Genomic DNA, 26,969 nt, shown 5'->3' with positions numbered 1-26,969 from the left:
AAGCACTGCTGCTATCCATCTTGTCAGTGTCAAACTTACTCCATACCTTAGTAGCAGCTCCATGAGGTGCACAAACTGGACTTTATTGTAGGCATCTTCAAGGTCGATTGCTACTGGTAGTGTTTCTTCTTTTCTTTTAAATCCTTCATACTCCTCATATGCAAAAGCAGCTGCATTTTCCCATGTGGACTTGCCTGTTCTGTAACCACCTTGATTTGAAGGGAGAATGTGCCTGTGTTCAAGACCCCTTGCAAGTTTCCTGGCTATCATGCGTTCCATGAGCTTTCCAGCAATGTTTTGCATGGTTAGGATCCGGTAGCCGCTTACCTGATGATGGTCCTTTCCTGGTTTTGGTATGGGTTTTAAGAAGCTGTGTGTCCAGTTCTCCGGCACATGTCCATTGTGGAAACTGTTTTGAGATAGATTGAAAAGTTTGCTTCTGTCTTCTTCCGATAGTTCCTTGATGTCCGAGTAGCGAACTTTGTCTGGGCCAGGAACTGATTCTTTCTTGCATTTAGCTATTGCTTCGTTTTGATCATCTATTGTATCACTAACAGTATGATCACTAACAGTAGATCACTAACACTAGATCACTAACAGTATGCAATTATTGAATTGAGGTTTCATAATGTAATCAAGACGACATGCATATTACATGTTTGAGTTGACTGAACTTATTGAAATAATGAGAACTTTGCTCTGAATGTAAATCTGACGCTACCATCCAAAACGAAACACTAATTTGGATTGAATAAAAAGAGGGATAACAATTACAGCATATAACACATTCCGCTCAGAAGGGACTATTCACGGAAGTAAACATAAGTTGAGTAGGCGTCCGTGACCTAACTGGCCGAAAACAAGTCATTCGAAATGGATGGTCAAAGAGAGTGTGCCAAAACTGGTAGGCCATTCGCAGAATTTCCAATACCAGTTTTCACGGACAAATACCAGTTTGGGCTCGGTTGTACGTCACGTGACTTTATGCGGTTCTGAATGAACATGATGGAGCCGAACAACTTGTGAAACAGAATTTGAATGACACCGTGTCATCATTCTTAATTGTTATGCAGTTTGTTTAAACTCAACGCTTCCAACGAAGTTAGAGTAAAACACGACATTGCCCGAAAGTAAGTAATTCATAGAGAGGGAGAGAGAGACTGAGAAAGAGAGCGAGCAGGAATGACCCTTTCATTAACATGTGACGTTATGAAGCTGCCTATTTTGTTCGTTTGATTGTTTGCATGGTTAGGAACCTAAAGTTATGCACGTAGGAAATAAAATCCAGAAAACAAATACCATGCGAAAATAGAAGACACCACACAGGATATTGAGAAATGTCAAAGTGATGTAATCAGATGATTGGAGTAATGAAGAGAGTGTATACATATTTAGATAAAGACGTTTTTTTCTTTATCTATATAAAGATTTCTTTAGTTCACTCATAGAATATGGTAATCGACCATTGGAGAGTTCCGCGGCCATCTTGGATCTTGCGCATACGCATTTAACATTTACTCGAAATCGCGAGCAGTGCCAAAGGCGATCGACAAAGGCAAAAGCAGCAAACATGAGCTGTCCCCCATTTCTTCAGGTGATTGCCTCCATTGTTACAACCAAACTCTGTACAATATGTGCGCAATGAAAAAAGAACAAAATATGAGCAATTAATCGAAGAAAGAACCCTTCTGTTTCGCACGTTCTGCCTCTCTCGATCGCCTTGTTGCTCGAAATTTTGGAGAGCAATCAACTTATAGAGCACAGAGCATGTGACGTGCCTCTTTTTGTCATGTCAGCACGGAACTCTCCAGCGGTCTATTGTGTGGCACCAGTACCTCAAGAGACAATCTGTTGCAAAAGATTGCAAAGAGGAGCAACAGAATTATCAAAAGAATGTAGATTAATCTATGAGCTACCAACAGCGACTTGCGTTCATAAATCTGCATTCACTAAAGGGTGGAAGGTTAAGAGGAGACTAATCGAAACCAACAAAATATTAAATTGCTTTAACGATGTAATGTAAATCAGAATGTCAGATAATGAGAGTACAAGAAACTCAGTGATGAAAATTTTTAAGGAGCACTGTAATACCAACCTGAGGAAAAATTCTGTAGCTAACAGAATGGCACAGCTATGGAATGCACTACCAGTTGACACTAAACTTGCACAGAATACTAATGTGTTGAAAAATCTCCCTGATATGAACACCAAATAAAAAGAAAAATGTTTTGACACTGATGAATGAATTAAGAGTGAATGAATGAAGCAGCAACATAGTGTATGCATATCCCACAAATAAGGAAAAAGAGACAGATATTGAAGCAGACATAAAAAAAAGAAGAAAAAAAGGCGGTTGGGCCTAGGCAGACAACTACTACTACTATTAGTATTACCAATACTTCTTTAATCATTCCTGTGGAAAATGTTTCCTCTTTAGTTGAGCGCTCCTTCTCCACTCCTTATTATTTTGATTACAGTAAATTAAAGGACCTATGTAAAAGAAAAAATTAGTGCAGTACAGGCATATGAGAAATGTTTTACAGCTTTGAATTGTTTTATATTGACTTCACTACCATATTTGTTTGATACATTGTGCAAGTGTACAACAAAAATGGGTGTATGCATATGGGTGGGTGTGCACATGCGCTTGTGTGTGTGTGCATGTGCTTGTGTGTGTGTGTGTGTGTGTGTGTGTGTGTGTGTGTGTGTGTATGTGTGTGTGTTTCATATAGTGGATAGGTGATATTTGCTGTGATTCTGTTCAGTGTGTACATGTTGTATGCCAAATGTTACTGTTTTGTTTGTAATCTTTATGTATCAGACTTATTTTCTCTTAGATAGTACAGTTTCTTTCCCAGTAATTTTCCACTTAGAAGACAGAAAATTGTAAATTGGTTAATACCAGTGTATATTTATACTCTACATTTCTTCCTGTCCACTCTTTGACTGGCCTTTACGTCATTCGAGGAGGGAAGAAGTGTTGAGTATACAATGTTATTAACCAGATTACAACTTTTTCGGTCTCTGGGACAAAACTGAATGGAAAGAACACAGGGGAAAGAAATATGGATACTGCCAAAATTATGATTCTGATTTTATTATCAACCCTTCTGATCATGAATTAGGCATAATACTAATTGATAAGATGTGAAATGACCTTATATTAACATTATCATGATGTCATAAAACCACCTTTTTTGTTTGTTTGTTTACCTTTGCATGGTTAGGAGCGTAAAAATGAAAAGAGTGGCTCTCTGATTGGCACAGACTGAATGAATGTGTCTTTATAGATGATGTTCTGGTCCTTGCAAGATGGCTACACAATAGCAGTAACACTAACAAGTGACAAACAGGTGACAAATATGAGTTTGCATGATGTATATCATTGAATTAACACTAACAGGTGATATCAGGATGAGCATGATGCATATAAAATATTATGATTGAAGGCAACATCTATGCAGGTGACAGATTAGGGCATGCACACTGTGTACATGTATATGAAGTAACATTGATAATGTTGTATACATATATAGTAACAGTAACAGGTGACATATCAGGACGATGATGTTGTGTACATATGTAGTAACAGTAACAGGTGACATATCAGGGCAATGATGTTGTGTACATGTGTAGTAACAGTAACAGGTGACATATCTGGGCGATCATGTTGTCTGCATATGTTGTAATGGTAACAGTTGACATCAGGGCGATCATGTTGTGTACATTAATACATATGTAGTAACGGTAACAGTTGACATTAGGGCAGTCATGTTGTGTACATTAATACGTATGTAGTAACGGTAACAGTTGACATTAGGGCAGTCATGTTGTGTACATTAATACGTATGTAGTAATGGTAACAGTTGACATCAGGGCGATCATGTTGTGTACATATGTAATGACAGTAACAGGTGACACATCAGGGCGATGATGATGTTGTGTACATGTGTAGTAACAGTAACAGGTGACATATCAGGGCGATCATGTTGTCTGCATATGTTGTAACGGTAACAGTTGACATCAGGGCGATCATGTTGTGTACATTAATACATATGTAGTAACGGTAACAGTTGACATCAGGGCGATCATGTTGTGTACATTAATACATATGTAGTAATGGTAACAGTTGACATCAGGGCGATCATGTTGTGTACATATGTAATGACAGTAACAGGTGACACATCAGGGCGATGATGATGTTGTGTACATGTGTAGTAACAGTAACAGGTGACATATCAGGGCGATCATGTTGTCTGCATATGTTGTAACGGTAACAGTTGACATCAGGGCGATCATGTTGTGTACATTAATACATATGTAGTAACGGTAACAGTTGACATCAGGGCGATCATGTTGTGTACATTAATACATATGTAGTAATGGTAACAGTTGACATCAGGGCAATCATGTTGTGTACATATGTAGAAACAGTAACAGGTGACATATCAGGGCGATCGTGTTGTCTGCATATGTAGTAACAGTAGCAGGTGACATATCAGGGCCTTCATGTTGTGTACATTAATACATATGTAGTAACAGTAACATGTGACTTATCAGGGCAGTCATGTTGTGTACATTAATGCATATGTAATAACAATAACAGGTGACATATCAGGGAGTGCATGCTGTGTACATGTGTAGTAACACTATCAAGTTACATACCAGCGCATGCATGCTGTGTACATATGTAGTGACTCTAACAGGTGATGCATCAAGGTGTGCATGCTGTGTACATGTATAGCAACTCTAACAGGTGACATATCAGGACATGCATGCTGTGTACATGTGTAGTAACTCAAACAGGTGACATATCAAGGTGTGCATGCTTTGCACATGTGTCGTAACATAATAGGTGACATATCAGAGTGTGCATGCTGTGTACATGTGTACACACTAACATGTGACTTATCAGGGCGTGCATGCTGTGTACATGTGTAGTTAACACAACCACAACAGGTGACATATCAGGGTGTTCATGTGTAGCAGCAGTAATACTATCAGTATCAAGGTCTCAGTGGCTCATAAAAAGGACTTGGTCTTGATTCCAAGTAGGGTTTGATTACACACATTCGGTAAATATTGTCAGTTAGTATTTTAAAATGTTCTGCCAACAGGTTAGGGAACATTGTCCAGAAGATTTTAGTATTTGATGCAAAGTGCTTCTGGACATGACATCACTGTGTGTAGACTGCCCTTCAAACGGGTTACAACTACAACACCACAGGGAACAGGGGTTACAACATTTTAGAACTCTACTAGAGATAGAATTTATAACATCCTACAACACTACAGCAGATAGGGATTACAACACCTAAAACACTATAGGAGATAGGGGTTATAATAGCCACTTACAACACTGCAGGAGATATGGATTGCAACACCCAAACCACTACAGGAGGTAGGGGTTATAATAGCCACTTACAACTCTGCAGGATATAGGGGTTACAACACTGTATAACACTACAGGAGATGGGGTTCACAGCTTCCAATAACGCTACAAGAGATAGGGGTTACAGCTCTACAGGAGATAGGGGTTTCAACAACCTACAACACTTTAACTTGTATAAGAGATAGGGGTCATAACATCCTGTAGGAGATAGGGGTTACAACGTCCTGCAACACTATATGAGATAGGGGTTTCACCATCATACAGCTCTACAGGAGATAGGGGTTACAACACCCAAAACACTATAAGAGATAAGGGTTTTAATAACATCCTACAACACTATATGAGAAATGGGTTTCACCATCATACAACTCTGCAGGAGATAGGGGTTACAACATCCTACAACACTATCAGAGATAGGGGTTTCACCATCATACAACTCTGCAGGAGATAGGGGTTACAACATCCTACAACACTATCAAAGATAGGGGTTTCACCATCATACAACTCTGCAGGAGATAGGGGTTACAACATCCTACAACACTATCAGAGATAGGGGTTTCACCATCATACAACTCTGCAGGAGATAGGGGTTACAACATCCTACAACACTATCAGAGACAGGGGTTTCACCGTCATACAACTCTGCAGGAGATAGGGGTTACAACATCTACAACACTATCAAAGATAGGGGTTTCACCCTCATACAACTCTGCAGGAGATAGGGGTTACAACATCCTACAACACTATCAGAGATAGGGGTTTCACCCTCATACAACTCTGCAGGAGATAGGGGTTACAATATCCTACAACACTATCAAAGATAGGGGTTTCACCATCATACAACTCTGCAGGAGATAGGGGTTACAACATCCTACAACACTATCAAAGATAGGGGTTTCACCGTCATACAACTCTGCAGGAGATAGGGGTTACAACATCCTACAACACTATCAGAGACAGGGGTTTCACCGTCATACAACTCTGCAGGAGATAGGGGTTACAACATCCTACAACACTATCAGAGACAGGGGTTTCACCGTCATACAACTCTGCAGGAGATAGGGGTTACAACATCCTACAACACTATCAGAGACAGGGGTTTCACCGTCATACAACTCTGCAGGAGATAGGGGTTACAACATCCTACAACACTATCAGAGATAGGGGTTTCACCGTCATACAACTCTACAGGAGATAGGGGTTACAACATCCTACTACACTAGTCTGAGGAAAGGAAATTTTGTGTTTATTGTCAATATGTATAAAATGTTGTAACATTTCCTCTCAAGGTATTTGGTGCTGTCAGATTGCAAGTGTGACCCTTGAATTTTGAAAACAAGAGCATGGCTGTATATCATAATGATACAGTCAGATAAAAGCTTGTACCAGCCATAGATGACTGACATCAGAACTACAGTCCTGGAATGGAGAAAGAAAAAAAAACATGTCATGAATTGTTTGAAACAGAAACAATGTCTGTCATATGTCCAGTTCACATTAATGTCATAAATATCAGTGAAAATCTTGCACACCTGATTAACAAGGCCTCTGGACATCCATACTTGCTGAAAATGAAAATTCAAAGACAGGCACAATGGCTCAGTGGATATAGTGTTAGCCTTTCAGTCTAGAGTCCTGAGTTTGAAAGCAGGGTAAGGACCTGTTGAAGAAAGGGAGGAAATATTTTTTCGTATAATTTCACAGTTCAGTGTGTGTCTGTGTTTGTGAATCAGTGTCTGTGTGTACCAGTTGAAACAGGTCACCATTTGTCAGGCTGTGCTGCAAACATGACATGTATTTAGTAGGTGACGACTTCTGTTTGTTCTGCATTGTTCAGTTTGTTGATTACCTGTTCAATATAATTTGCATCAAAAGATTATTGTTGCCAAAATCTACAAACACAATTATTCCAAGTTGATGTCTTTTTTTCTTTTTGTTTTTTTCAGGAAAAGATAATCTGGTGCTTTGTCCATGTTTGTCAAGTAATGTTTAGTTGTGTGACATACCCTACATGTGACGTAAGGATTAAAACTAGTGACTAGTATGTGTGTGATATTGCTGTTATGTGTTGCAGACAAACTGAGGAGGAGGTTGATGGCATAAGACAGACTGCAGTGTCCATGATGAGTTCAGTGATGGGTAGTACCAGTGCTGTGAAAGTGCCCCCAGGATCTCAGGGCAGTATAGACAGTGCAGGCAATCTCATGGCGTACACCATCACGGATGACCAGCAGCTGATGAGGTTCCTCATCTTGGGCACAGAGGGCGGAAGCTACTATGCCAGAGAACAGGAACTGACGTCACACAGTGTGCAGTGTGTGAGCAGATTGTTGGAGGCTGGGGAGGGGGAGATGGTGGTGGACAGAGTGGTGGAAGTGGTGAGCAAAGGACGCTGCATCAGAATGAACACTCCGCTGCTGGTTCTGGCTCTGTGCTGTCGGTCAGAGGACAGCAAAACCAAGGCAGCTGCTTTCCGTGCCATCATGGACGTGTGCACCATCCCCACCCACCTCTTCCATTTTGTGGACTTGATCAAGTTGTGTCGTGACCCCAATCACACTGCGGGTTGGGGACGAGGGCTGCGTCGAGCAGTGGCCCGGTGGTACAACCAGTTTGCCAACAATCCCCAGAGACTGGCAATGCTGGTGACCAAGTACCGACAGCGGGGCGGGTGGTCCCATGCCGACATCTTACGCCTGGGCCATGTCAAGCCCATCAACGATGCCGTCGGTTTTATTCTGCGCTACATGTCCAAAGGTCTGCAGGAGGCCAGGGATTACTACCTGGAAGATGGGGTGGCAGGCTGCACGGGCCACCATCTCCCCCACCTCCTCACTTACCTGCAGGCCGTGGAGGAGGTGCGGCATCTCCAGGCCCCAAAGCGGCCAGCAGAGGGGGAAGGTATGGACTTGGGGGAGGAGGAGGATGTGGTGCAGAGAGTGATTTCCCTTGTGCAGCAGCACGATCTTGTGCGGGAGCATGTGCCAACAGGCATGCTGCGCTTTGCGGGGGTGTGGCAGAGTCTGCTGGACAAGATGCCTCTCATGGCCCTGATGCGCAACCTGAACAAGATCACCTTGACCGGACTGCTGGACACGACCTCCAACCTGGACAAGGTTGTCAGCAAACTGACCAACAAGGAGGCTGTCAGAATGTCCAAGGTACAGCGACCACTGGGCCACAGCCACACACTGCCTGACCTCTGTGTTGGAATAGCACTGTGTCTGTGTCACTGTTTGTGTCACTGTCACTTGTTTTAGAATAACAGTGTCTGTGTCACTGTGTGCCACTTTCTGTGTGTCACTGTGTGTGTATATCAGTGTTTGTGTGTCACTTTGTGTTTCACTGTCTGTATGCCAATGTCTGTGCTTCATTGTTTGTGTGTTTCACTGTGTCTTGTTTTGATGTGACAGCATCATCTGTGTCACTGTGTCATTGTGTACACATAACACCATGTCTGAGCGTGCCTGTTTGGATGTGACTATGTGTCACACTATCAGTGTACTGATCACTGAGTCCATGTGTCATTGTCTATCATTGTTTGTGTATCACTGTTTGTCACTGTATTTCTGTGTCTTTGTGTATGTCATGCGTGTTGCTGGGTCAATGTTCTTGTCACTGTGTGTTTGAGGCTGTATCTGTATGTCACTGTGTCTTATCTGTTACTGTCTATATATATCTGTGTGCATTTGACTGTGTGTGCAGACAGTATGTGTGTATGTGCTAGTGTGTTGATTCTCTTACTAGTCTCAGCAGTTACATTGTCCACTTCAGAAGAGAAATTGTCCTTTTTATTTCAACATATTTTTTGCTCAATAGACTTATATAGCAATCTGCTTTTGGCAGACAAGTGACGGTGCCATGTATGTGCGTGTTAGTTTTCCACAGTTGATGGTTTTTCTTGCAACCAGATAATGTCCAAGCTCTGGAAAAAAAAGATTAAGAATTTTGGGTTAACTCCATGTGTACCAGGACTTTATACTAATGTTTATTTCTGTTAGTTTTAGCTTCAGTACAAAACAAACTCCTTTATCAGTTATATCCCTTTCTTTTTAATCTGGTGTTTGGTTGTCTGTATGTGTGTCTGACTGTATGAATGTCTGTGTGTCCGTGATAAACTCTAACATTGACATTCTCTCTGGAAATACTTTGTCTGCGAAATACAAAATTTGGCTTAAACATAGTGAAAAAAACAATAACAAAACCTTCACAGTCATACCAATAACAGGTTGTAAGTCTCCCAAATTAAGCTGTCTTTCTAGATCATTAACGCTTTATTTCATTGAGGCACCTTCCGGAATCCAAAAACATTATTTACCTCTTCCCAGTTGCCAGAACGTAGACTATGTTTGGGAAGACAGCATGACAGGTTTTTTTTTGTTCGCAGTTACAAGAAATGAAATATAAATTCTGGACAGAACATATACAGTAACACTAACTACACCACTGTCGTGTTTACTGCATGTGAATATTTTAAAGTAGATACTTAATTAACTGGAATGAACATAAAAGAAAAATTGACATTTTCTTTCAGTTTCGGTCAGCCTCTTGTTGGAGTGGTTTGTGCAGGTCTAGAGATGTTTCAGTGTGCCTGTGGCAGTGTCAGCGTCTCCTTTATGGCTGAATTAAAAGAATTTCTTAAGATGTTAGAGATTTGTCAAGAAAACATGATTTGAATGGTGTTGTTACCTCAAATACAATAATATTTTTATAAGACAACTTCTGAATAGAACGTTCTTGGTTCGATCCTGCTAGCAGGCCTGTGTTTTTATATATGTATATACATATATATATATATATATATATATATATATATATATATATATATATATATATATATATATTAAAAACAAAAAAAATTTCCCAAAGCTTACTGATATTTGTTTATTTTTTTTAATACAGGACTCATTATAAAGATTTTCACACTTTTTTTTTTCTCTCTCATGGTTCCTTTACTGGATACAGTGTGTGTCACAAATGAGTCTTGAAGGCCTTGCCTCTCTTGTTTTAACTGTACTCTTCATGGCTCAGGATGCACAGCTCTTTACCAAATCCTTAACCCATTCTGTGCCTGAAAGATGGCTGCAGATGTCCTTGACAATGTGCTTCGCCAGTGTCACTGACGTTCTTCATCTGTTCTGATTTTTCCTCATCCAATTTTTTTTCAGTGATATCAAGACAAACACTGAAACAGTTAGCTTGAACAGATGTGTCTTGCAGTAAAAAAATCATTATTTATATGAGCATTGATCAGGAGGAAGACCACTTTCTTGTCAATAATGATTTGCTAACTGGAACCTGTGGAAGACCAGTGAAAAGGGGTTTGCCTTATAAAAGATCTGTGCAAAATAGAGAACCAGGGGAATGGTGTGAGATGAGAGTTTATAGGCTAGTCAGGTGTGGAAGATGGCATGACTGTGGATGTCAGAGAACTGTTGCTGTCTGAATACAGCCACTGCTTGGAGAACTGCCAATAATCCATGATTTTCATGAGGCAGAGGGTTGAAAAAGCAAAGAATGGGAACACACGTTTTTTTTCATGCTTTTTGTCACTGATCAGATTACCAACTTTCTTTCAGAGGAAGCAAACTTTTATGCACAGCGGATTCTTTATTCAGCCCAATTGTAACCCGAAAAATGAGTAGTGTTATGAAAGAGTTTCCCCCTCAGAAGAAGGAAGTTCTTTGGTGTCAGAAAGCTTTACTGTGCAGATTCTGATTATATGATTGACTTTTCTTGTTGTAGATTGAACCCATGTTTATCATTGTTGGGACAGTTATTCGTTTACATGTCTGCAAGAGTTGTGATTGTTATCATAAACTTATAACATGTTTTCCTCTCATCTTCGGGTATAAACAATAAGCATGTCATAAAATTTCCAGCTGGATGTCATTCTGTGGTGGTGGAAACATATTTTTTGTTTCACAAAAAATGATCATCCTCACTTTGATATGCTGGAACAGTTATAAATCTGCAGTAAAAGAATAACTGGGGGGAAGTCCAGATTCAGAATCCTCATTCATTTTCCTTCTCAAAAACATTTACTATTTATAGCTGTGTTTCATACCAGTTTTTGTGTTTTCAAAATTTGATTTTTTTTATTACCCCTGAATCCTCAACATTTACAAAATTCTCTGAATGAACTGTGAACAGGTTCAGTTCACTTTTCACCTTTTGAATGGTTTTTCATACTCAGTGACATACAATGATATATCATCGTAACATACAACATACTGTGGACATTGGCAGTGAGTCGAATGACACATTTACCTCGATAAGTGAAATACAGTGACTGTTTCCTGTGGTCAGTGATATACAATGACATTTTCTGTGGTCAGTGACACACAATGACGTTTTCTGTGGTGACATAGTGTCACATTTTCTGTGGTTAGTGACATACAATGCTTCATGTAATCAGTGACATACAATGATGCATATTTTCTGTGGTCAGTGACATACAATGACAATGTTCCTGTGGTTCCAGGTTCACCCCTACGCTATCCTGACGGCATGGTACACGTACCGTGCAGGTAAAGGTGCCAGGGGCCAGCTGCGTTGGCAGCCTGTCCCAGAAGTGTGCGAGGCGATGGAGCAAGCTTTCTACATGGCCTTTGGTAACGTGCTGCCCACCCACAAGCGTATCCTGATTGCGCTGGATGTCAGTTCCTCCATGGATTGGACCCCCATCACCGGTGGACGTGCGTCAGTCACCCCTCGCCTGGCCTCAGTGGCTATGAGTCTGGTGACCCTCCATGCGGAATCCTCTGTGGACATGGTGGCATTCACTGACTTTCTCCTTCCTTTGCAGCTGCAAAAGGATTGCAAGCTTGAAGAGGCTGTGGCGACAGTGGAGGGCATGCCATGTGGTGGCACTGACTGTTCGAAGCCAATGATGTGGGCCATCGACAACAACAAGCAGTATGACGTCTTTGTTGTCTACACTGACTCCGAAACCAGGTTCTCTTCAATCACGCCAGCAGCGGCCCTGAATAGGTACCGGAAACACAGTGGCATCCACAATGCCAGGTTGGCTGTGGTCGGCATGTCCAGTGGGGGGTTCACTATAGCTGACCCCAAGGACCTCAACATGATGGACGTAGTCGGATTCGACCCTGACACCCCCTCTGTGCTCCAGCAGTTCATTGCAGGCACTCTGTACGATGTCTGAGGTGGAAAAAGGTTATCAGGGTGCAGTTTTGTCAGGCAGCGTTGCAGGGGAAACAGCTCAAGTAGTTTGTTGCGGGGAAATAAATGATTTCCTATAGACATATTCACATAGTTCAGTTTGTTGTGGGAAAATAAACGATTAGCTGTAGACGTAGCTCAGGTTGTTTGTTGTGGGAAAATACAATCTGATTGATGCAGTCACTATTGTTTTTGGGGTGGGAAAACAAAATCTGATGTTGACACAATAGTGAAGCCAATACTTCATCCAAGACGATTATACATACATTATACATGTACTGATATTAATTGATTGTATTTATTGTTAAGCTTCTTTTGGCTGGTTTATGGGTCTTTTGTAAATTATATTCTTTCCTTTCATGTAATGTTGGTCCTGATTTTCACATCAGTTGGTTTTGGGTCGACATACGACACACATCTCTGCTTGTCCCTCCTTGTACTTGCAGTATCTCACTCCCTTGAGTTTTTTTGACAACATTGCTATTGTGTGTTGTCCGTACATGTTTGCCACTGAAACTCCAATGTGAACTGTAGTTGTTTTTACTGTAAATTTGTCAAATATTTAGAGAGAATAATTTCTTGTTGTTCTTAATGTAAATTGTTCTTCTTGTAAATTTGTCAGTAAATTATTTCTAATATAAGCCCACCTGTTTTGTCTGAAAGTGCCCTGTGTGAATGGCTGTGTGTATGATGTCAACCTTTGTGTTTGAGAGTATTTCTGGGAAAAAAGATGATTATATCCAGAGACAAACACCACAAAAGAAATTACTCATCTCTTGCAGTCTGTTGTCAACCCCATCTCCACAGACAACATAGACTGACAGTGTAACATGGAGTTATTGTGAAAAGTACTGTGACAGGAAACAACGCTTTGAAGTAGACATCGCCTTTCTTTCACATCCATCCTTTCCTTTTTCCACTGCCTGTCACTTTCACTGCCTGGTTTGAAACGTAAAGGGACTTGTGTGGTGGTGAGCACTTTACAGTCTGGGGACACATTGACAGTTTACATTGAGTGAAAACACCAACAGTTCACACAGTGTGAGGACACACTGACAGTTTACATTGTGAGGACACAGTGGCAGATTACAGTCAGTATGAGGACACAGTGACAGTTTACAGTGTGAGGACACACTGAGAGTTTACAGTGTAAGGATACACTGACAGTTACACAATGTGACAACACACTGACAGTTTACAGAGGACATACTGACAGGTTTTTTTTTTCATTTTTCTGGTATTCATTTATCTGTATTATCATTTTTTTTTCCTATTTTTAGTATATTTATTTGTTGTTTAAAAAATTTTTTTTAAAAATTTATTCATCTAATTTTTCTTCATTTTATTTTATTTTCCAAAGGCCTGACTGAACAAGTTACAAGTTCTAAATTAACCCTTTTGCTGCCAGGAAAATAAGATTTAAGTGAAATCTATTTGCCAGGGTTTTTTTTTTCCACAAAAAACAATTATAAATTTTCAAAAAATTCTGTGCTCTTTGTTATTGGAGAAAGACCCATAAAAGTAAAAAATTATTTTCTGAAAGGTAAATAAATAAAGAATACAAAACACATGATGTCTTCCCATTTTATATATTTTTTAGTGACATGCTGTTGTTTTGAAATCAGTGTTTTGTTTTTTGTCACATTTTCAACTTATTCATTACAAATATTAGTCAGGTAATTTGCACTAAAATATCATATTTTCTGGACAAATGGATATATGCACACAGAAAATCACACTAGAACAACCACCGTGACAATAAAAAAAATTAAAAAGAGATAGATACACAATGCATTGTGACTTCTCTAAGTGATAATGTGGATGACAGGCCACGCCCCCTCAGTCTCCATCCCCCTCCTATTCACCCCTCTCACAGGGTCACTTTATCCAGTTCTCATCAGACCACGTCGGCTGAGTGCCAAGAAAATCACTCACACTGTGTCGTGCAAATAATTCAGTCACTTTCTGTCGGCTGCTAAGGTTTGTTCAGCTGGCATCACTCACTAATAGTCATATCTTGGCCACTCTCTTGATTGATCCCTTTATTTTCTATCAAATCATCCTATACATGTTCATCACTGTCTTCTTCGAATTTATGCTTCAATTCTTTCTCAGCATCAGCTAAAGAAAGAAATCTTGGTTGATTTTGTTCGCCACGATCGCATGTCTTAAGCACCGCGTCAGTCCGACATTTTGTTGAGCGAGCGAGGAGAGGAGCCAGGCAAACACTGCGGCCAGTAACCCAACCAAAACGTTCAAATAAAGGACTGCCTCATGACGTTGATGGTGTTTCTAGCTATGAATAGAATCTAGAAAGATTCCCCAAACTAAAGCTACCAGCATTTTTGTCAACGAACTGAATGCAAAGCAGGGAAAAGTCAGAATATTTCGATGATGAGTGATCTCGTCATTGTGGCAGCGAAGCATACATGCTTGCCATGAAGAGTTATCTTGTCATATAGGCAGCCTAGGGGTTAATATACTGTAAAGTCTATCCTGGGTCACCCAAAATAATTCCCACAATTTGTAAGAAATCTCTTCAATTTGGACTCAACAGACCTGTCTACTTTTACTGTTAGCCTTTCTAAACCAGCACCAATTGCTTATCCAAGGGTTCAGTTCTGACATATTTGATTATTTACACCAACCCCACAACATTGCTTCACAAATGTGTGATAATGCACACTTCCCACTTCATCATTTTAATTATCAGGAAATTTGCCATATTTATAATAAATAAATAAACAGTCCAGTGTCCCCCCATTTCCTCTTCTTCTTTTCTTTTTGCTTGTGTGTGTGTTTAAAAAATATTTACAGAGAAAATGAATTAAGTTGACAACAGACAAAACACATACATAATTTTATATATATGTACACACAGACAAGTGAAACAGATTCATTAGACACTCACATGTGTAATAACACAAGTGAGTCAACTGGGAACAGTGTTCTTAACATCATCACACAACAAAGACAAGTCTGATACATTTGGTGCTTATTTTTTTTTTATTCTGATGCAGATCAAAAAAGCTCATTACACATTCACACACACAGTAATTAGATAAAAAGCACCTGGGTACTATGTTTCAGTGTAGTACTTGTATGTATTTGCTGTACCAGAGCACTTGTGGATGTAGATGCACAATTCAGTGTTGTCAAAATAATCCCACAATACACACACTGCGTTCAGTTTTCCTCTGGGTCAGGTCAGTGGTATCAGACAGGTGTAATGCTCTGCAAGTCAATTCTTCTTTCAGATATGAAATGTTATCTGCTGACTGAAGGTGTGGCACTGTCCCTTATCTGTGCTCACACTTCAGGAATCCCTGGGTTCAGATCTGAACGGGATTCACTTGTAGACAATGCAGACGGCCCATCCCCTCCCCTCCCCTACTGTGTCCAACAAAGTGGATGTTGCTGTGAACAGGCAGTGGATGTCTATCTGCTCACAGTGGACGTGGCCATGATCTGTTCCATGCGTTCCAGGTCTTTTGAGTCTTCTTTGATCACATCTATCAGGTGTTGCAGTCCTTCCTGCTGCTGTTTCAGAATCTGAAACACATGGCATTAACCCTTATTGCAATACTCAGTGACAGGGAAATTCCCCATACTCTGAAACATTCCCTTACTGGGAAATTCACCAGACTGTACATCACTTATTGACGGAAATTCACCTCACTGCACGCCCCTCAGTGAATGAAAAATTCACCTCACTCTACACTGCTCACTGACAGGGAAATTTCCCTCACTGCACCACTCAGACAATGGAAAATTCCTCTCACTTTACATCACCCAGTGAATGGAAAATTCCCATCACAACTTTGCTCCGCTCACTAACAGGGAAATTCCTGTCACTGCACCACTCAGTGAATGGGAAATTCCTGTCACTGCACCACTCAGTGAATGGGAAATCCCTGTCAATGCACCACTCAGTGAATGGGAAATTCCTGTCACAACACCACTCAGTGAGTGAAAAATTCCTGCCACTGCACAACTCAGTGAATGAAAAATTCCTGTCACTACACCACTCACGAACAGGGAAATTCCCCTCACTACACCACTCAGTGAATGGGAAATTCCTGTCACTGCACCACTCAGTGACTGGGAAATTCCCCTCACTTTAAATCACTCAGTGAATGGGAAAATCCACTCACTCTTTGCCATACTGTGAATGGGAAATTTCCATTCATCAATAATTATTCAACTGGAATATCTCAAGAACTAAACATGTGACTACATTATATATGATAACTTATATACTAACAAAAAGCACATTATGTGAGCTCAACATGACATTAAAACATTCCACTTTTAAGAAGAATTCCAACCCAGGCTGATATACATAGTGCTAAACACATGTTTGGAAAACAAAAAGCTGTCTTCTTTCAGCTGAAGAATGGAAGACAAAAAGCTGCAAGTTTACACTTCTTGGAAAAATTGAACTTTTTCACTTTTAGGTTTCAAACGCATTCACATTCTTAATTTGCAATACGCTCCACCATGTACTGTATTTTAAAAGACAGAACACCCTTGCAGGTTTCCAATACCTGTTTGATCTCTGCCTGCATGTTGGCATCCATCTGGTAAGTGGGTTCATCTCTCCCAAAGCCCACCTGTGTCTGCATGCGTATCTGTGACATGAGCTCATTGAGGCGCCCCTGCACACCCACAGCACATGTCACGCACACAATTCACATCACACACAGGCCACATCACACATCATCAAACACAGCCCACAACAAATGTAACACAAATACAGCCCACATCACACACACACAGCCCACAATGCACGTTAAAAAAAGACAGCCCACAACACACGCCATACACACAGTCAACAACACACGTCACACATAGAGCCCACAAGTCATTAACAACCCACACATGTCATACACAGAGACCAAATTACAAACAGTCAATAACAGACACCAAGACACACAGAGCCCACCACACCACAGACACACATGGTGCTGAAGAGGAAGGAGGGTACGTACCTTGAACTGTGTGGGGTGGTTCAGTTCCACCTGTTGATGCTCCAGCTGAACCTTTAGCATCTCCTCCTCCACCTGTACAGCGTAGCCTAGCTTTCTGCAGATCTCCTGCTTCACTATCACCTGTTATCAGAATACAGTGCTATCAGTACTACACAGACACACTGCTGTCAGCTGGGATGTTCATCCATATGGACAATAACAAAACAAACCTGCCAAACATAATAGGACATTTGTCCCCTTCACACCAAGACAAACCGGACTTTGTGTAATTAAACGGGACTTTTACATCAACTGGTCAACACTAAACTCATTCAGCCCTGCACCTGAGCATTGCCCTGGTGTCAAAATTTGTATCATATGCATAAACTGCAAACAAAGGGAACTAACTTCTACAGTATTTCCGCCTGTGTCAATTTGGAAGAAAACCAATTGATTTCAGTATATTTTCTTCGTTTTTCCACATCAATATTGCAGGGGAACCTGGCGAGGCTGTAAACTCCTTTGGCTTGAATGGGTTAAGTCTAAAGTTGTTAATAAGCTATGATAAAAATTAACAAATCATCACTCAGTATCAGTATGTTAAGAGACTTCACTGGATGGAAATAGTCTTGAAAATGAAAAATGTGAGAAAGAAGTGCTGAAATGAAGAATATGAATATGAAGTCATGAAAAGAAAGAATGTGAAAATGTAGGCTTAAAAATGAAAAACATAAACAATTGAGTCTTTCTCAAGGTTTTCACGCCATCTGTCCTCTTCATCTCTAGATCATTCTATTTAAAGCTATTTTGGGAAAACAACCCCCCACCCCAACCCCCCACCCCCAAGTATTTTCTAAGTGGTTCTGTTCATTTCCATTACTTTGCATTGAGGAGCATTCTTTTCCCATTTGAGGACTTTCCATGAGCTGAAAGATTTCATATACAGATTGCCAACAAACAATTCTAAAAATCTTGAAGGTACGTGAAGAAGTGGATAACAGTAAGTGTAATACCTTCAGGAGGCGGTGACTCAGCTCCAGGTGTTTCCTCTTGTAGTCGTCCAGTTTGGCCAGCGTCTGGCTGTGCTGGGTCTGTAGTTGACTGAGGTCCCCCGCCATCACCTGTCACATCATCATCACTATCTGAAGTGGGTATATGGTGTGGTGTGGTGGTATGGAGTAGGGCATGAGGTGTGTGTGGGGGTGTGGCGTGTGATGGTGTGGAATAGAATGTTGTGTGGTGTGGTATGAGGTGTGGGGTGTGAGGTGTGTGTGGGGGTGTGGTGTGTGATGGTGTGGAACAGAATGTGTGTGGTGTGGTATGAGGTGTGGGGTGTGAGGTGTGTGTGGGGCTGTAGTGTGTGATGGTGTGGAACAGAATGTTGTGTAGTGTGGTATGGGGTGTGGTGTGCTATGATACAGGACATGGTGTAGGGTGGTGTGGGGTGTTTAGTGGGGTGGTGTGGTGGTGTGGGTGTTGGTATGTGTCGTGGTGTACTAACACTTACATCCAGTCGTTGCTGATGCAGCCTGGTTTCCTCCTGCTGATGTTTGAGGCGTGTCTGTAACTGCCGGAAACCCACCATGGCCACTGGCACCAGACTGTCAGGGTCAGGGTTGTCCAGTTTGGCCTGTCTCCACAGTAGGGGGTCCAGGCCTGTACACAGATAGTGTGCACATCATGTACATACTTAGCACAAATGTACATGGATCACAATGACATGTACACATATCACAGACACCTGCAAACACAAACATACAGACACACATAGACAAGTGGTGAAGTCATCAGCAGACAGACCCATAGTGGGTGTGTAACACACACATGCATACAACAGGCACCTAACATAGACACACATACAAGACAGCCATAAAGAAAAGTGATGTTGGCAGCAGACAGCAGGGGGCATGTCACACACAGAGAACAGACACACACACAGTTTTTCATTTTCAGCTTCTAAAGGAGATGTCATTTTATTTGGAAAAATCCATCTACGCTACACATCTGCCAGGCTAGAATGTGTATCTATCAGAGTGGATTTCTTCAACAGAATTTTGCCAGAGGACAACATTTATGTTGCCATGCCTTCTTTTTCCGTGCACCAAGTGTGTGCAGTTTATCATCTCATCCAATAACTTGACACTAAGTTTGATTGTCCATTCAAACTTGGTAGACTGGGATTCCAACCATGACCCTCAAGGATACTGCACTGACAGATGGGCATCTTAACCATTCTGCCACCTTCCACACACACAACACACACACACATGGACATAAGACAGTCATATAGACAAGCAACGAATTCATCAGCAGACACACCTGCAGGGGGTGTGTCAAGGTATTCCTTCAGCTGTTCTGGAGTCCAGCCCATCTTGGGGGCAATGGTGTCTGCAGCCAGGTTAGTTGTCAGCTGGGACCACTGGGCTGGCTGCTGTAGGAAGGTGCACAACTCCTTGGCAGGGATACGCTTGGCGGGACCTTGGGGCGGTCGCTCCAACACATAGATCACCAGCTCTGTTCTGAAAACAACGCATATCACAGAACAGGTGAAAAAGGCAACACACACACACAACTTACTTATCCTCAGACACAGGCCGGATACAATCCACACAAAGGTAAGGTATATGCAGCAGTCTGGTAATATATACTGGCATTCACACACACACATACAGAAACACACACACAGGTACACACCCACACACACAACTCACTTATCCTCAGGCACAGGCCTGACGCCCTCCACACAGACAGACAGGTGAGGTTTGTTCAGTAGTCTGGTGATGGTGTCCACAATCTGCTGTTGGGCGCCTGCCACCTCCTCCTGTTTCTTCTTCACCACTACCACCACTAGCCCCTCCTCCCCCCGCCCCTTGGGCATTGCTGAGTAGCCAACCGCCTGCACACACAAACATAACACACATCGATATACATAGAGTGAAGGTTCTGTTCAGCATGTTTCGTGTTGATGGCTTGGACATGGCTTCTGTTGCTGACTGGGCTTTCAGCACTCTGATTTATATATTGATCACTGATATCATCAGTCTCCACAGGGTAATACTCTGTGACTGAAAGCCACAGTCAGTCTATTCCAGTGTACTGAGTCATGAATACAACATACTGTTGTCATTATTCTCCACAGGGTAAGACCGACTGAAAACCACAGCCATTCTATTCCAATGTACTGAGTCATATAATATCATATGTATGTCATCAATCCCCGTACAGCAATACTTTGTGACTGAAAACCACTGTCACTACATTCCAATGTACATCAACCACGAAAGCTGTGACAGACAAAAGCAGCACACTGAAGTCAGAACAAAGTGGAAGAGGGGGAACAGACAGACAGGGGAAGATCACTGTGAAGACTACCTTGAATCGACAGAATGGATTATCTGGCTTGAAGTCAACGACGCCGTTCTGACTGAAGTAGCCCTTGCCTGTCCCCCAGCATGCCTGCAGCTGGTTCCAACGGGCGATGATGGCGTCCCGCTCATCCCCAAAGATTTGGGGCACCGACACGGCCATGGCCAGGTTGGCCAGGCCATTTTGTTGGGCATCCTGCTGCTGAGGCTGGGCCTGGGCCTGGGGCTGACCTGTGGGACATCATCTTTCTTGTTCTTTAAACATGACAGTGATGGAAAACAACACACACACACACACCCACATTTACCTCACAGACAACAGCCATCTTCAAGTTTAAATGATGCAATGAAACATACTCATACACACTGACCTGAAGAGAGAACATCTGTCTAATTCTTAAATGCAACATTGAAACACAAGCACACATGTATGTATACACACACTGACCTCAAGGACAACAGCTACCTTTCAGTTTAACACTATATGCACACAAAAACAGACTAAACATGGTCTTATCTCACAGACTGATGTAAGCTTTCAATTAGGCAAGCCACAGAGTGAGAGCTGCATGATCAATGGTTTCTCCACTGCAACAGGAATTCATTTACAGCAGCTATCAGTATGGCAATGTCTTTTGTAAACCCTAAAGGACTATGATTCTAAATGTGGAGGCAATACTGCACTGGCTCTTAAAGTTGCAGCCTTGTGGGCTAGTTAGTCTTTGGGGACCATCCCAATGCTGATTGTCCTATAGCTGTATAGGTAAAGCCCTCTTGCTTGAGAGAGTGGGGAAGTAACTTGGGCAAGACACTCTCCAGTCCACTGTGGTCAAATTTTAGCCCAAATATTAAGGACAGCAGTTGCCTCTTCTGCTGTTCTGATGGTCACAGATGGACATGACTGTCATACAGTATACATGTGGAGTGATGGCCTAGAGGTAACGCGTCCGCCTAGGAAGCGAGAGAATCTGAGCGCGCTGGTTCGAATCACGGCTCAGCCGCCGATATTTTCTCCCCCTCCACTAGACCTTGAGTGGTGGTCTGGACGCTAGTCATTCGGATGAGACGATAAACTGAGGTCCCGTGTGCAGCACACACTTAGCGCATGTAAAAGAATCCACGGCAACAAAAGGGTTGTTCCTGGCAAATTCTGTAGAAAAATCCACGTCTATAGGAAAAAACAAATAAAACTGCACGCAGGAAAAATTTTTAAAAAATGGGTGGCGCTGTAGTATAGCGACGTGCTCTCCTTGGGAGAGCAGCCCGAATTTCACACAGAGAAATCTGTTGTGATAAAAAGAAATACAAATACAAATACAAGTACAAATACATGCAGTTACCAAACAATGACACACAGATGCATGCAGACATAAAAAAAATGACACACAGAATGAAATATCACTGGGCAATGTAGTTCACAACAAAATACCACACTTTCAATTGATAAAGAATGAATGATGATCTTTGTCCAATGTTCACAACAAAACACCATGCAAACAAGAAAAACAAACAAACAAACAAACAAACAAAAACAACAACCCCAAAGCATGAAAGATTAAACAATTCCTCCTTCTCTTCATACAGTATTTTAAATTGTTTATGACTTGGTTTAGATTTAATCAAAACAAAACTAAACAACAACAAGAACTAAAAACACATATATCTCACCAAAACTGAATGAAGGTTTTGTGGCACCAAATCCTGTGCTGGTATTTCCAAATCCTGTAGAACCAAAGCCACCAAACCCTGCAAACAGAGTTTAAGTGAATCAGTTTATTGAATAACATGACTTGTCAACCATAAGTGATAACAGATAAGGTAAAGAAATAACATGACTTGCCAATTACAAACATATTTAGAGGAATAAGAAGACTTACTGATCATAAGCCAGAAAGGTAAAGAATTAAAAATTGCTGATCATAACGTAAAGAAATGACTTGCTGATCAAAATGCAAGAAAATAATTTAATTAGCTGTTGATAATGTAAAGAGATCCTTAACTTGCTCAACATACATAATTCAAGGAAAATATCAATTAACATCATAACATGACTTGCCAATTATAATGTAAGAAAATAACTGTAACTGAGTTAAGTTTTAACAAGATGAATACTAGTCATAACATAAAAGAAATAACATGACTTTCTGATAACATAAAGAAATACCATGTCCTGCTGATAAAAAGTACAACAAACAAACATACGGGTAAAGAAATGACTGCACTCTGAGTCTAAGTAGCGTAAGCTACTTGTTACCAAAATGCACACAAAACTTTCCCTTCCAAACTTTACAGATGATATCAGATAATCTGCATTATGTTGTGAGGACTGTATTTTCCTTTGAAATATTACACTATCTGCATCTACTGCAAATCAGTCTTATATAACACAATAAAGTCTGTTGACAGAATTCAGTCTTGAACCTAAATGGCAAGGTGAATTGGATAAAATACATGTATAATATGTATGTCTCAAAGATCTGCAAGAAGGGGGTTAGATCTTCACGTATTTAAGGCACAATCTTGTGAACTGTCCCTAAAGTACTGCCACCTTGCTAGTTATTTACAGGTGTTGAATACCAAGTGATTGGAGTCCAAACATTAATTGTTTATCTCATAAAAAAAAGTGATATGTAAACTTCAATACCCTTGGTTACTGCCAGATGACTGTGCAAGATTTAAACAAGAACAAAAGAACACAATAATCTGAGTTGAAAACCACTGATATTGTGTTGCAAAATCAACATAGGTTGAGAGGCCATAAACAAGGAACACTCATCATAAAATTGCTTTGATTCAGTCACATCAGATGTGTATTTTTCAGAAAGAATTACCAGACCCTCTTTTCAACTATCAATTATCATTGTCTAATGAAAAAATAATGGCAATATTCACATTTTTTTCTCCTGTCCTCTTCTGTTTACAAGAGAAAAAAGTTGTAAATTGGTTAAAAACATTGTAATATGTAATATATACTCTACAATTCTTTCCCTCCACTCTTTGGTTGGCCCTCTTTACATCTCTTGACACCGTATGAAATGTAGAGTATATATTATTATATACTATATTACAATGTTAATAACCAATTTACAATTTTTTCCATCTTTGGAACAAAACCGAATGGAAAGAACACGGGGGAAGAAACATGGATATTGCCAAAATAATTATACTGTTGTTTGAACCATGCATAAAAATAGCAGTTAAAATATATCCCTGAATTAAATGAGCAAACCCTTGGAGATTTCTGCGGCCTTCTTGGATCTTCATCTTGCGCTTGCACATCTAACTTTCATCCCAGATGTAAGCAGAGCCAAAGGCAATCGACACAGTCAAAACAAGCAAACATGAGCTTCTCAACGCTTTGTCTTTTCAGTTCCTGAATTTGTGGACCCTAGAGACATTGAAATCATTCTTACACATGAGGAAAAAGACAGTGGACTGGAGGGTTCATTTGATGAACTTGTCACCATGTAAGATATTTTTTGTGTGTTTTGTTCAATTGTTGTCAGTGATGAACATAAAGAATGATTTTTGATTTGCGTTTGATCACACAACTTTCATTGTCTCACTGGTCAACAGGATAAGACTTGTTAAAAAAAAAAAAAAGAAGAAAAAAAAGAGAAGAATATGCTAGAGCTTTTTATGCTCAAGTATCAGAATCACCAACATTTCATTTCATAGAACTGAACACTATTCATCATCATGATTTGTTTGTTTGACTACAACTGGTGCATGATGCCGAGCACACCAGTACAAAAGATGTACATGTGGTATCTACAGTTTTTGTAAGACTTTCATGAGTGTCATGGAGAGAGGAAAAGCAACATTCACCATCATCGTTTCCTCCAAAAAACAAATATTAACTTGTTAATTTTTTACTGTTTTACAATGATTATCTGAAAAGTGCTTTGCAGAAGAACATTGATCTCTAAGTGGAACACATCATGGATTTCAGTTTGCTGTCTCCCCTTTTCTTCAGTTGATAGCCTCTATTGCAACAACCAAACACTGTACAATTAAGTGCTATCATATGTACAATAAGAAAATTAAAATATGAAACAAAAAGTTAAAAACCCCTAAGATTGCTGTCCACATGTTCTGCCACTTTCGATTGCCTTCATTGCTCGCAAATTCGGACAACTAATCAACTTCAAGAGTACAGACCGTGTAAGCATGGAGCTCTCCAGGGGTCTATTGAAAAAATTTTTTTTTTTTTTTCCTTTTCTGAAGGACTAAGCGCGTTGGCTTATGCTGCTGGTCAGGCATCTTCTTAGGAGATGTGGTGTAGCGATATGGATCTGTAATAACGCAGTAACGACTCCATGAGTAAATGAACTGAACTGAACCATTGACTAAAGTAGAACTGCCAGGGTATTGTGATCATTATGTGTGTGAGTGTGTGTGTAGAGCAGTGGATTTGACCAACCTGTTGTTGATCCAAGTCCACTGAAACCTGTTGCACCAAATGTGGGAGCTGATGTTGTGGTGGTGGTGGTGCCAAACCCAAATCCCCCAGTGCTGGCTGGGGTAGGTCCCCCAAAGTTGAAACTGAAACCAGCCGGGGCAGCGGAAGTGCTGGCGGGAACACCGAACGACAGTCCTGTGGCGGTGGTTGTCGCTGTGGGAGCGCCAAAGGAAAATCCCGTGGAAGGCTGAGTCGTCGTTGCACCCCCAAAATTAAATCCTCCTGCAGTGCTAGTTCCCTGCCCAAATCCACCGAAGCCTGATGACGCTGTAGTGGTGGCGGTCCCCCCAAACAGCGAGGGCTGTGAGGTTGTGCTCCCGAAATTGAACGCCATGTTTTTGGTCTGCTCCGTGAGTGATTTCCCCTGCCTATGTCAACGGAAATGATCAAGCCACGTGAATATTAACTAACCCCAGCTGTACAGTTGATAAATTCAGTCAGTTTGGCACCACAACGGACTCTAGCTATTACTACATTATACATACTTTTTATACAGTTATAAAGTTTTCCTCTGATACCATTCCTTAGTAAAACAGGCCAAAGAAGATTTCGGTTAATAGAGTCAAACGCCTTTTCAAAATCAATGAAAGCGACATACAATTTTCGATTAAAGGAGAACTGTTTCTGAACAAGTGAAAGCAACGTAAACATGTGGTCTACTGTAGAATATCTTTTTTTAAAATCCGGCTTGATGATCCCCAGTGATGTTATTTTCGTCAACCCATTCCTGTAATCTTTTATTGATAATTATCCCATACAATTTACTACTTATATCACCTAAAGAAATACCTCTATAATTATTGGGATTATTTACATCACCTTTCTTGTAAATGGGCAAAATAATAGATTCTATCCAGTTATTAGGGTATACACCATTGTCAAACAGTTTATTAAACAACTTAACGAAGAAAAGAACTACTTGATCAGAAGAATATTTATACAGTTCACTAACAATTCCATCAGGACCAGCTGCCTTACCATTTTAAAGTTTTCTCAATGCCAGTAGTACCTCTTCTTTAGAAATTGGTCGATTCATGTAAAGATCTGCTTCATCATCATTTATAGCATCATCGTTAAAAATAACTTCATTTTGCTCGTTATCAGCATTTGATTGTAACAAAGATTGAAAATGTTGAAACCAAACGTCACAATTAATAGTATGTCTCGGTTGTTTTCTTTTCTGCGAAACTCTATTAATATTATTCCTTAATTCCTTTTGGCTATGTATAGATCTTACAAGCTTATCCATTAAAGATTTATTGAAGTCCTTCTCTTTTCTCTTTAATAAATGTTTATACTCTCGTCTTGCAACTACATATGTGTTTTTATCTTCCATTTGTAATGTCCGTCGACTAATCCGTAATAACCTTCTTACCTCTCTCTTACTCACAGCACATTCATGGTCAAAGCAGTCATCACGTACCTTGTTGTTATTGACACGCACACGTCTTTTCATACACTCCGCACTTTCCTTCATACATTCATTCAACAATGTTAGTGCATCATTCACATCAACATCTATTAAACTTATTGCATTGTCAATTTTTGTGCTAATCTGCTCATTCCGTAGAGTATCACGAAATATCTGAACATAT

The 26,969-nt window shown here is 40.6% G+C and overlaps 2 protein-coding genes across 2 annotated transcripts; one reads left to right on the top strand and one right to left on the bottom strand.

Annotated features, from left to right (window-relative positions):
• The first annotated feature begins 971 nt into the window (after positions 1 to 971).
• LOC143298494 (RNA-binding protein RO60-like) lies at positions 972 to 15,318 on the top strand. The gene is made up of 3 exons (XM_076611309.1): positions 972 to 1,130; positions 7,467 to 8,553; positions 11,877 to 15,318. Exons 2-3 carry the CDS (start codon positions 7,513 to 7,515, stop codon positions 12,558 to 12,560), a joined length of 1,725 nt encoding a protein of 574 aa, XP_076467424.1. The 5' UTR covers positions 972 to 1,130; positions 7,467 to 7,512; the 3' UTR covers positions 12,561 to 15,318.
• A 234-nt stretch (positions 15,319 to 15,552) lies between these two features.
• On the bottom strand, positions 15,553 to 25,725 carry LOC143298495 (nuclear pore complex protein Nup54-like). The gene is made up of 10 exons (XM_076611310.1): positions 25,336 to 25,725; positions 22,581 to 22,658; positions 20,920 to 21,143; positions 20,259 to 20,443; positions 19,867 to 20,066; positions 19,055 to 19,203; positions 18,561 to 18,668; positions 17,569 to 17,688; positions 17,125 to 17,235; positions 15,553 to 16,129 (listed from the first exon to the last, which is right to left on the bottom strand). Exons 1-10 carry the CDS (start codon positions 25,706 to 25,708, stop codon positions 16,016 to 16,018), a joined length of 1,662 nt encoding a protein of 553 aa, XP_076467425.1. The 5' UTR covers positions 25,709 to 25,725; the 3' UTR covers positions 15,553 to 16,015.
• Positions 25,726 to 26,969: the final 1,244 nt, after the last annotated feature.

This window comes from Babylonia areolata, chromosome 24, assembly GCF_041734735.1.
Source record: "Babylonia areolata isolate BAREFJ2019XMU chromosome 24, ASM4173473v1, whole genome shotgun sequence".
NCBI classification, from domain to species: Eukaryota; Metazoa; Mollusca; class Gastropoda; order Neogastropoda; family Buccinidae; genus Babylonia; species Babylonia areolata.
The sequence above is the reverse complement of the archived record's forward strand: the minus strand, read 5'-3'. Positions and strand labels throughout refer to the sequence as shown.

Bases quoted from the DNA above. Each gene is read 5' to 3' on its own strand.
- LOC143298494 (XM_076611309.1), top strand. From the start codon at position 7,513: ATGATGAGTTCAGTGATGGGTAGTACCAGTGCTGTGAAAGTGCCCCCA. The intron at 8,554-11,876 runs GTACAGCGACCA...CTGTGGTTCCAG, and splicing joins AGGCTGTCAGAATGTCCAAG to GTTCACCCCTACGCTATCCT.
- LOC143298495 (XM_076611310.1), bottom strand. From the start codon at position 25,708: ATGGCGTTCAATTTCGGGAGCACAACCTCACAGCCCTCGCTGTTTGGG. The intron at 21,144-22,580 runs GTGAGATATATG...GATGTCCCACAG, and splicing joins AAAACCTTCATTCAGTTTTG to GTCAGCCCCAGGCCCAGGCC. The intron at 20,444-20,919 runs GTAGTCTTCACA...TTGTGTGTGCAG, and splicing joins ATCCATTCTGTCGATTCAAG to GCGGTTGGCTACTCAGCAAT.